This window comes from Platichthys flesus, chromosome 13 (assembly GCF_949316205.1).
Source record: "Platichthys flesus chromosome 13, fPlaFle2.1, whole genome shotgun sequence".
Taxonomy (NCBI): domain Eukaryota; kingdom Metazoa; phylum Chordata; class Actinopteri; order Pleuronectiformes; family Pleuronectidae; genus Platichthys; species Platichthys flesus.
In genome coordinates, this window is record NC_084957.1 from 19,749,686 (window position 1) to 19,761,767 (window position 12,082).

General features: G+C 40.4%; 1 protein-coding gene across 2 annotated transcripts in view; it reads left to right on the forward strand.

Moving 5' to 3' along the window:
- The window catches only part of slc49a4 (solute carrier family 49 member 4), a 47,742-nt gene that overhangs the window by 7,761 nt on the left and 27,899 nt on the right, over positions 1-12,082 (forward strand). Inside the window, exons 3-5 of one of the 2 annotated variants that reach the window (XM_062402534.1) lie at positions 5,288-5,559; positions 7,029-7,158; positions 11,639-11,747. In XM_062402534.1, coding sequence (XP_062258518.1) covers positions 5,288-5,559; positions 7,029-7,158; positions 11,639-11,747 — 511 coding nt within the window. The remainder of the gene's footprint in view (positions 1-5,287; positions 5,560-7,028; positions 7,159-11,638; positions 11,748-12,082) is intronic. The other variant, XM_062402535.1, reaches the window with a different exon arrangement.

Sequence of the window (12,082 nt, forward strand, 5' to 3'; positions counted from 1 at the left end):
TCCATCCTCCCCTGCAACCCTCAAAGGATAAGCGATATAGATAATGGATGGACACACGATGGCAAATGTTTCCTATTTCCACTTGAATCTACAACTCTCTGCTGCTGGTAAATAAGATACATTATGTATCAACATCATCAATTCAGACTAAAAACAATTTTTTTACAAATCCACACAGAAAAGACACTGTACTGCCTCATCCAACATTCATAAGCTATGAGATGATGGATTTTATTTATTGCTGCAGCATCTTGACCACCTGCCGCTGTGTTATTATCAGCTGATGGAGATTCAGTGTCATAGCAGCTGTCTCGTGACGCCTGCTCTCTATTCATGTTGTTTTCTCCACTGTAAGAATTACGAAACAAGTGCCACGCTGGCCCAGCCAAATGGAGTGCGGCCACATTGATATACGTGGTGCTGTAGTTAGCAGTAAACAAAGCGTGACACTGACAGACCAGCACAAACTCGTTAATCATGGAGCGCTGCCAAGCAGTTAGAGCAGTGACGTTCACTCTCCGAGCCCCAGCACTGCTTATTTACTGTATTTTGCTGAAGTACTCTTTAAACATACCGGATTAGCTGGATCAGGTTTGTTTCGTACCAAATGCAATTACTTTGTGGAGATCGTAACCACCGTTCCCACTAGAATGGTGCCCCTTAATGTGAGGGTTGTTTCTCATATTATTCATCATGATATACTGTGATATTGGTTTTAAAACAACCTGTAAAGCCGAAGGCAAATTTCCACATCTGTGAAAAATAAAGATGATTATATTGATCTGGCCAAACAAGAGTAAACTATTCCATTGTGAGCTTTGTGGTGCTGTAATTGAACTACTTGGTTTGAGAACAAATAAATCAGTCACAGATGTTGAAAGACGTGTTTGATGGCTCCTGATGTGTACAGTTATTAATAAGAAAGCCAACAGGGGCTAGGAAATCAAACAATAATCCCAATATAATTTTCAGAATGATGAGCAGGTTTTACACATTACGGATCTTCATCAGATTTGTAAAATGTTCTTACTCTTTTTCGAACATTTTCGGCTTGTGAAGAAGAGTTTGAAAACACACCCTTCACTCAGGAGCAAAAATCTGTCATTAAACCTGAATAATGTCAATGTCAAATTCATTGTGATAATTATTGATATCATTATTTTACAATATCCAACGGACAGTCAGGTCTGCAGGAAAGATCATCGGTGCCAACCTGCCCACCATCCAGGACCTGTACACATCCAGAGTCAGGAAACGGGCAGGAAAAATCACTGCAGACCCCTCTCACCCTGGACACAACATTTTCAAACTCCTCCCCTCTTTTAGGCGCTACAGATCTCTGTTCACCAAAACCACCAGACACAAAAACAGTTTCTTCCCCCTCGCCGTCTCACTTCTGAACAGCCAACCCACTGTGGCACTGTGCAATAACTCTGGATCCTTTTAATAACCACGGTACAGTTACTCCCGAAATTGTATACTATTATATATAATATATATTATAATTATATTTAATCATGTTTACTTATTTCACCCTCACTGGAAAATTGTAATATGCACACCTGCACTTCTTTTCTTAGACCGTAGCACTGTTCGGACTGTTGTATTGGTTTTTTTTGTTTTGCTTTGTTTTGTTTTGTTTTGTTATGTTTGTTTTGTGATGTGTATTCTTTGTAAGTAACTGAGAGCCACTTTACCGAGTCAAATTCCCTGTTTGTGCAAACTTACTTGGCCAATAAACCTGATTCTGATTCTGATATCTCTATATATCCAGTTATGTTTGTAGCTAAGAGCAATTTTGCAATCAGCAAAAATACAGCATCTGAACATTGAGTACATGCTCTTGGTACAAGTAAAGACGTGGATATCATATCCTCCAGACACACTTTGAGAAACCTGTATATGGTATTCTAACTTGGTTGCTCTGCTTGCACCAAATGGAAATGCTGTGGTTTGTGGTATTACCCAGGTTAATTTTGTATGCAGATACAACTTTGATCTCAATCCCATTGTAGTGTTATATAATAATGATCAACATGCCGAAGTGAGTGTGTGGCTGTTATTACATCGGGTATGATTTGTATTGCCTATCAAGCTTGTCTTTCATCATTTGTCAGAAGAAAAAGAAGAAAACAACGCAGTGGTAAAAGCAGCCACTGGGTTCAATCCTCGATGCAACAACAGAAAGGTTGGATGTGGAGGAGTGAAATAACATCACCCTTGCACCAATGCAGACGACCATATCAGAATAATGGTAGAAAAATGAAGCATGTCAATTATATTTTCCACACATGATCAAAACAGGATACTGTATGTCCTCATTGTGGACGTGTGTTAATCTGTAATGGAACCCAGTTTAAAACCATTGCAGTCAAATGAGCAATAAAGACCAGGGCACTCTAGCAAGAACTGCACAAGGAAAGAGTGCCGCAGAGTATTTGATGGTGTGTAGGTTGGGAAGTTAGCAGGTCTGGGATGTGGGAAGGAGATATTAGTCAATCTGTCACTGACCATAGCACTTTGAATTCTGCCACTACATTTATCTCAGAGTCAGTGGAGAGCAGAGTTAGACACAGTTGGAGGGCAGAGAAGTATTATCACAGAGAAGGGTGAACTTAACACGTATATACCTGCTTTATGTTAGAAGAAATGGCTTTCTCTATATAGGAATGGGCACTGGACCTTAATACTAGAACAAGTTTCTTTAGCACAGAGTATCGAGAATTGAGGATCCAAAAAGCATCAAATTTTCATATTTGTATTATTGTTTACATATTATTTAATCAGATGGGTGGAGTTCATTTGGTTTGGACAACAGTTAACATGGATTTTTGAAATGTTTATGCTCAAACAAATTTTTTAATGTTTCAATCAATCAATCAATCAAATTGTATTTGTATAGCCCATATTCACAAATTACAATTCGTCTCATAGGGCTTTACCATAACCTTTATTATTGGCCAATAAAAATCTGCCTATGTGAGCCTGTCGCAGACATATCAGTATCTATAACATTTACTTACAGAATCAATGATGCAGAGAAAATGTGCACTTACATTTTCATTTCAGATAAAAAAATATTTTCTTCATTCAAGTTCTAGGTGTTGTATTTTCTTCATATTATAGTTTTTGTAATAAAGTTTATGGTTAAATTGTAATTTGTGATAAAGGCTTGATAAGTATGGAATACATTATTATATATTGGTCGATATACCTATATCAGACACTTTTTACTATATGCCCCTAAAATCCATATCAGTCAGGCTATAATATCATAAATGTAGTCGTTATCCCTACATAGATTGATTTTCTAATACTTGTATTATTATGTCCTGGTTTTACAGTGCTGCTGATGGTTGCCAAGAACCTGGCAGCTACACAATATAGTTTTAGGATCTCAGCAAGTCCTGATACATTCTTGCACATAAACCAAAATCTTGAGTAATAATATATTAGATAATATGGAGATATTGTCTTCCCTACTCATATATCTGAAGTCAGTCTTTTCAAATATATTACATTTAACTAATTGGTGATATATTTAATCAGGACGGTAGGAACAACATCTTTAAACATTTCTCAATTGACTTAATTAAACAAAAAAATACAGTTCTCTCCGACCAGCTTGCACTCACTTATGTTGAGTTAGAATCAGCGGGGACACTTAGCTGTCAAATCTACAATCTGAATGGAAATATAATGAGTATTTTTGAATACCAAAAACTCTGAATTAGCCCGAGATCCCACATGTCCTCTCTCTTCTTCATCTTTTCTCTCCCTCTCTGCCTCTTTCCTCCCTCCATCCCTGTTCTCCTTGTATTCTCTCTCTCCTTGGCCGTCTAAAACTGCCCTGAATGAATGGGGTCTTTACTGAACTCACAGACAATCAATCAGCCGAGCGCTGTCTCTGGCGGCTGGCTGTCTCAGTTAGACAGAGCTTGAGGTGGCTGGCGGTGGTGAAGGGTCTTGTGCCATCACGGGACGTCTCGGAGTAAATCTGTCTCATACCGCTCAGTCTGAAGTTGCACAAGTGAACCTGTAACTTGGACTCTCTGTGGAGCATTTTGTTACTTTAGCCACTGCAGATAATGTGATCTTATTTTTTCCCCCCTCATTATTCCAGCACATTTTTGTAACTTTTTTTCGTGTCTGTATATTGTCAATTTACCGTAATACACTAATCTTAGGCTCACTTCTGTGGCCATGTTTGATTATCTTGGTTGTTTAACAGTGATTGGTCCATTTCAGTTTGTTATTAATAGGTCTCACACAAACCAAGGGTTTGCAGGGTTTACACTTCTGTCATTTTCAGCACTTCTTCAGTTTTCCCAGTTGAAAAACTCCTTGACGGTGAGAAAATGGACCAAACTATTTTTCACAAAGTCATAGTTAGGTTGTTAAATGAACTTTAAGAGGTGTCACAGAACTCCAAACTGCAAACTAGAACTACAAAATGTTACATTGGTTCAGGGAAACTTAAATATCATAGCAAAGTATTATATTTTCATGAATGGAGTCCAGTAGTTTTTTGAGGTGATTATAGACCCACACTATGCAGACTCAACCTTTTCAGAGACACATTCATTCCAAAACTTGTTACCTGTAATCAGACTTTCATTGGCCCGATTACCCTGAGTGCCCGGTCTCACTTTCAAATAGACTACCCTAATTATTATCCTGTGCACTGCCAGGGTAATTCATTAATTTCCTATGAGATTTGAATTAGGGCAGCATGTGCTTGTGGTCAGCTGGGGTCTTTCTGTTTGGAGTTGGCCTTTTTTCCCCCTCTGTGTCTATGTGGGTTTTTACACGTACTTTGGCTTACTCCCACAGTCAAGAGACATGCACATTGGGGTTAGGTTAATTGTAGACTCTAAATGTGTGAATGTCAATGGTTGTTTGTCTCTATATTTTGCTCGTGTCCAGGGTGTACCCACCCTCTCCCCCCCGTAACCCTCAAAGGGATAAGCTGTATAGATAATGAATGAGTTTGTATGTTATTATTTCAATTTAGTTTTATTTGTATAGCATCAAATCATGCAACACACATTATCTCAAGGGACAATCTTATATTAGCCCAACTGTTCATACACTGAGAAAGCATTTGGCGACAACATAGAGAAAGAGCGATGGAAACCGATGGTCATCAAAGGATTATGATTCATGATATCTGCTATTATGGCGACTACCACACCTCTCTTTTTATATTTCCAACATGGTTGTGCAATTTTATATTCATGTGTTGTTTTTAGTGAAGATTTAATAGCATTTTTTCTTGCTCTTTCAGGTTGATACATGGAGGTCAGCTTCTGAACGGTTTAGCTGGCCCGACCATAATGAGTGCTGGCCCCTACCTCTCGACGACGTGGTTTGCCCCCGACCAGAGAGCCACCGCGACGGCTGTGGCCTCGCTCTTCTGCTACCTTGGAAGTGCTGCTTCATTTGTAGTAGGACCTCTGGTAGTGCCGTCGCCCAATAACACCCAGAAAGCCCCAGCGATGGTAGCAGCATTTTCCGTCAGCTTCATCCGAGACAGGATCCAGCTTGTTATGTATGCAGGTACTATCAGTGAGAACATCTAAGCTTGCGGAGGATCAATAGCACATCATTTCGACATCATGTCAGCACTGTCAAGGGACACAAATACAATCAGGAGAGGGGATCCAAGAATTTTGCACAAACACCAAAAAAACTCCAATTATAATCTTTATAACTGCCCCTCTGAAAAATAGATTGCTGGAAATGTTCTGCTTAACTGACTCAGAAAATTAAAATCATGCTCAAGAAAAGAACAAGCATGCTGTAATAGATTGAGGCACTGGCTTTTGTTTAACCTAAGTTAATATTGTTATTCATTTTTAAAGGGCAAATCCGGCTCACTTTATGAACCAAGTTTTGGAAGTTATCAGAACAAAAAATGTAAGACATATGAATTACATTACAAGTGGCACTGACTACATCTACACATGAAAGATCAATGTGAGTGGAAATGCAACTTTTATCTAAGACTAACAGGCAGATGCTGTTCAGTGTTTCAATATATGATGTAATGAAAGGGGCTGCAGTGCATATGGCTGCAACGATGGACCTTTTTAGAAATAACTATAGAATGTATATTCTGGTGGCAATATATCTGGAGTACAGGTACAAAGCCTCATCCATGTTAGCAGGTGGGACATAGCCCAAAGTAAAAAGTTAAAATATGCTTCAAATTTATTTTTCTCAGAGATGAAAATTAAGCTAAAGTATCGTCAATGCCCCCTGGTGGCTGGCTGCAGTATAGGTCATGACCCATGCCTCCTCCATGTTAAAAGATGGTTTCTGCCATTATTGGTTATTCATAATTTGGGCTTTAATTAGTTATTTAATACTAAAGAAACAGGGGGGAAACATCATGATTGGTTGAGTGCTTGTTCGGTGGGAATTTAATACATCTCTATCCCCTGGTCACTCTAATGCAGACTCTGGATCCGAATGACATCATTACATTACATTACATTACATGTCATTTAGCTGCAGTTTAACCAAAGCGACTTACATTTTTAGAACACTCATCATTTTTTATGAGGGGCCATCTAGGGGTTCAGTATCTTGCCAAGGACACTTAGGCATGCAGATGGGATAGAGTGGGATTCGAACTGGCAACCTTCTTGTTGCAGAGCACCCGCTCTATCCCCTAGGCCACGCTCTCCCCACCGCAAGATGGTAGCATTCATATCTAGGATATTTTGGCTATTGTTGAATTAACAGCCTTTAGAAATAACCAAACTGTAAAATATGTTTCTTTGCCAAGAAAACAATAACATGAGATTTCAATCAGTACTTTGCCATATTGTATAGTAATATAACATCGACATGTATTTAGTCTTTCTTTCTAGTCTAGTACGATATTCTGTTCATTCCAGGGATGGTATTAGATGATTTTCAGATGTCACTGTGACCTTTTTTTATAATGTCAAATTGGTCTTACTGCCTTTTTCATGAAGATAACCTGTGTCTCTCTTATCTGTGTCACTGTGCTCCGGCAGAGCTGGTAGCAATTGCCGTGCTCTTTGCAGCGGTCCTTGTGTATTTCCCATCACGCCCACCAATGCCTCCCAGTGTGGCCGCGGCGAGCCAGAGACTCAGTTACAGAAGCAGCATCTGCAGACTTCTCAGGTAAAATCACACACTCCACACACACACACACACACACACACACACACACACACACACACACACACACACACTAACACACACAAGGTCATCTGAAAGACTTATATCACCTGATGCCTTTTGTTGAGATCATTCTTTAAGTACCTTTGTTCACTGTGCCTAGCCGTCACTGTCCTTGATTCAACTCAGTTGAAAAAAAAGTGAAACTTCAGTAGTGCATTTGAAATTAGGTTCAGAGACTCTCATATTTTAAAACATCAGACTTGTCAGGAGATTTCTGCAACACCTCCAGTGCTCTATTACCACTGTGTCTACAAATCCATTAGGTCTAGTTTGGTATCTGATTTGCTGATGCAAAGCGCTCTTCTTCTTCTTAGAAAGTTAAAGTGACAGACTCTGGAGAAGGATATGGAATCTTAATGAAGGGGTCTGCCACTCACCATCTGCTTGGGTCGTTATCTAAGGAACCCCAGCGTTCCCTCTGGATTAATTACTAAGCTCTGATACACTGGTCGCTGCTGAGATCTACATCATCCTCTGCATCTATACCATAGACGTCTTATATCAATATACTCTCAGGACACCAGTGGAGCATGTAGTTAAAAGACGAGAGAGATAATCTATCATGACAAGGTCTTGAATCTCAGTATTAGTTGGATGCCTTTATTGATGTTTCATCACCTTTGTCTGTAAATTTTCCTACTGGAAAAAAGAGCAAGGAATAAATCTAGACACAGTGATTTATTCACATTTCACTAACTCTGCAACACCCCACGCCTCTTCTTACACTTTGTACTTGGAAAATATTTATCCAGTAAGCTTTTGTTGCATTTGTGGAGGAATGAGGCCTTTGCAATGGCCAGGGATTAAAGGGCTGGAGAAGGGAGAATAGACGCTGATGGCAGCTGGAGAGTTGGCTTCATCTTGGTCCCCCTGTAGTAAGAAATAGTTTCACTACTGCACAAAGCATTCCGTAGGCCCTTTGACCAGCATAGACTGGTTTAACTTGCTGTAAGAGCCTCCTCAGATTGATGGCAGGGACTGAGCAGATAGCAACCGAATGCATAGCTTTGGACACACACACAAACACACATTGGCCAAATGAACTAGGCCATCCAGCTGAGAGGGTTTCTGTTCCACTTCTGATAGGCAGCCTTCCAGTGACCTGTTTGGGCAGCATGTTGTATCTCAGTCAAGCAGCATCAAGCATTAGAATTATCCTGCAGGGTCTAAACTAAACGTAGTCCATGTGTTTCTCATACAGGAGGTAGAAACAACAATTGAAACACTTCAGGAAAAGGAATGAAAGACTAAAGCCTCACTACTCACTAAAAGGCAGGGTTGCGTTTGATGATTAGTCAACAGAGAGTCATCTTTGGAGCTTTTAGCCCCATTTAGCTCAATGTTTTGGGTTTCAACAAAGTAAAGTAACTTCAACCCCTTCAACACAGGAAGTACTTTTTAATTTCCTCAGACCTCAGATTGCAAGTACTGATTCCTAATATGATATCACTGCTCTTTCCCCCTAAATTGCATGGGGCAACTTCAGTGCAGGCTCTAAATACTAAGTTGGTTGTGACCTAATAAATGTTTTATGAGGACATTTTATTATGACATCGATGAAGAAACTGTATTTAAAGTGGATTAGTGGCAACTGGGTGATAACCGGCTCTGTTTAATAAGGTGAGCATCAGCTCGGAAACTACCAAAGAGTTGTGTGGTGCATGTTTATTAAAGTTTGTATCTGGAGAAGTTGACAAAATGACAACAATTTACCCTTCACAGTGGCAGTGGTTGCCAACTCGTCAGTTTGTCCACCTGATACCTATCTGTGGATGTATCTGTTCATCCATTCCCCCTGCCAGCGCATGAGCACTGGTTAATGATCTCCACCTTGATGAGTGCTTCCAGCTGCTCACATCTGCCTCCACAGCAGCAGTCTAATTAGAAGCCCGACACATGGTGTAAAGTTATGATTGTATTCTGATGGCAGTCTCAGGGAATGCTAAACAGCCCAGAGTATTGATGTCATACTCACTTTAGCTTTGGAAGTTGTCATTTTGATGCATTGATCCCCAGCCAGATCTGCCAAGGACAAATGGCACTTAGCTGATGATACCGCCAGCTTTGAGACTTATTCGGAAATATTTCCTCACCAGCGGGAAGGGAGGGGAACAAAAATGCCCCGGCTCTTTACCCAGTAGCTAGCGTCTCTAGCTTACATTTGGCTATCTAAATAAGCTTCCAGACGGAGAAAAAGGTGCATGGATATTGATTTCCCACTGTTGTGGTTAGGTTAATGAAAAGGTACGTGCGTGCGTGCGTGCGTGTGTGTGTGTTGAGCGTTTGAAGTCACAGTGGAGATGGAGAGGCCAAAAGTGTTCTCCAGATGTCCCTGCACGATACTGCTCAATATGGATTTGGATTTGTATTTATATAGCGCTTTTCTAGTCTTGATGACCACTCAAAGCGCTTTACAGTACAATTTCACATTCACCCAATCACACACACATTCATACAGTGCATCTATCCCAGCACTTTGTTATTCTATGGGGGGCCATTCAGGGTTCAGCATCTTGCCCAAGGACACTTCAGCATGCAGATTGTTCAGACTGGGGATCGAACCGCCGACCTTCAGGTTGGAGGACGACCCCTCTACCCCTCAGCCACAGCCGCCCTCTCAATATGCTGCTTGCATTGAGCAGCATATTTTGAGCAGCATACCTGCTTGAACGGAGCAGGTGGAGAATGAACGTCATTAAACAGCATCCATAAACCCCAAAAAAAGAGGGCAGGAAAAACAAAACAATCTATGAATCTGCTGCCTGCTCTGGCAGACCGGCATCGTTTGTCAGACACCCAGCGATTCTAATCACATTGTTAGGGTTGAGGAGGTGGCACCGATTTAAATCAGCATGCCACCTCATTGGGCGAAGGTGATTAGTGTGGGTGTTCCAAGTGATTGTAATTGGATTGCATGAGAGTGGAAAGGGGCCATATACCCCGAAGAGGTGAGCTCTCTGTGTGTATGCAGGATATGCATACATAAGTAAACCTATGGAAGTCATTTTTTTCCTCTCTCAACAATATAGTGTGAGCTGATGAGATATAGCAGGCGGCTCCAAACAAAACCCTGCAGCACATCTTTAGCCTGAAGCCATTTATCACAGCTAAGAGAAGGCGCTTGTTTTCATCTCCTATTGTGATGTTTGACTTCATTTGGTAACTTGATTAGGATTCATCAGTTCTGACTGCATTTAACTAGTGCTGAAAACAAACTGGTTTGGAAAAATGGGTAATTAAATGTAGAAAGTACATGTTTACCTCCAAAGGGGAGGTTATGTTATCACCCCTGTCTGTTTGTTGTTAAAATTATGGATGCATCCAGGGTTGCATCCTGGGTTACAGAAGAATTCATTAAAATGAAGATGCAGATCTGGATCAGGGGGATGAGCCCATATGATTTTGGTAAGGATCCATATGAGGGGGCTGATCCATGAATTGTTTTACAACTTTCCTTGACATCATGAGTTGTTTTCAACATTTTCACAGTTCTCCCAAGGTGTAATGCATGGATGTTGATGACAACAAATCAGACTATGACTAGAATATGCTGATGTTACTGAGAGTAAACTGTTGATACTAGAAGTTGCTGTGATAGTCAAAGTTATGCAGTAGTTTCAGCTTTTCAGTCTCTGCAGAAGGAGACAGGTTTCCATTCAATTTGATCATTTTAAATCAGAGTGTTTGATTTGTTATTGCTAAATCCAGAGTGAACTGATTGCAGAATTTCCGCTGAAGAATCAGATATCGCTCACTCCACCTGTTAAACAACATAGGACCATGTCAAGCATTGAGGTCATTAAGAAAACCTATATAAATCCATAGCTTAGGACTGTATTGTTCAGTCTTAGATGCATGTTGACCTCTGTGATCCCTCTCAGCTTTATTCTGGCAGCTCTGCCCATTAGCTGGTTATCTCTGTGTCACTAAACTCCGCAGAAGGATAGATCTTATTCTGTGGCAGGAGCAGGGAGATGAGCCAGGAGTGTGTGTCTTTCTGCAGTTGTGTCTGCGTACGTGTGTGTAAAGTGATAGTAAAGACCTGGAGGTGATGGCAGGCCTCCAAACTCTAGCGAACAAGAGGAGAAGGAAGCATTCCATTATCTTGCTGTCTCTCTTACATCTCAGGCCAGTGCAGATAGGATGTAAACTGAACTTAATCTCAAGTGTTTTTATACAGAAAATAAATCAGTGGTTAACATTTAAACATGAGTCGAGCATAATAACCCTCCGGCTTTTCACTTGCCGTTATGTTGCCCGGAGTGTTATAGAAGATTAAACAACATAATCTAATCATTGCAAAATACATCTTTCAGAAAACACATCCTATTGTTGATAGAGTCAGTATATAAGATGTAGATGCGAGACTATTTTTCCTGAGCGCACTCGTGAATGTCTAATGTGTGTTTGTCCCCCGCAGTAACTTTCGGTTCCTGATGGTAGCGCTGGCCTATGCGGTCCCCACAGGAGTGATAGCAGGCTGGACAGGAGTCCTTGACATGGTCCTTACTCCGGCTAAAGTCAGTCAGGTACGCAGCAGACATACACACACACGACAGAATAACATATCGCTTTTAATCTTGTTAATGTATTAGGTTTGTATAAAAAGAACATCAGCAAACCAAGGTCACTTTTAAATTATCTTAATTTATGTTTACATTTGTCTTAAAATATGGTCAGATCTTCCATGAGCAATCCCGATCTATTTTATCCAATGATACCGTAATCATTATATTCTTGTTGTCCATACTGAAAACATCATTAACATATTCACTATGTAGGTCGGACGTATGTGAACCCCGGTACTAAAGTCACACATAGAGTGAAGCAGGAGCCAATGAAAAAAGATTGGAGATGTGGATTA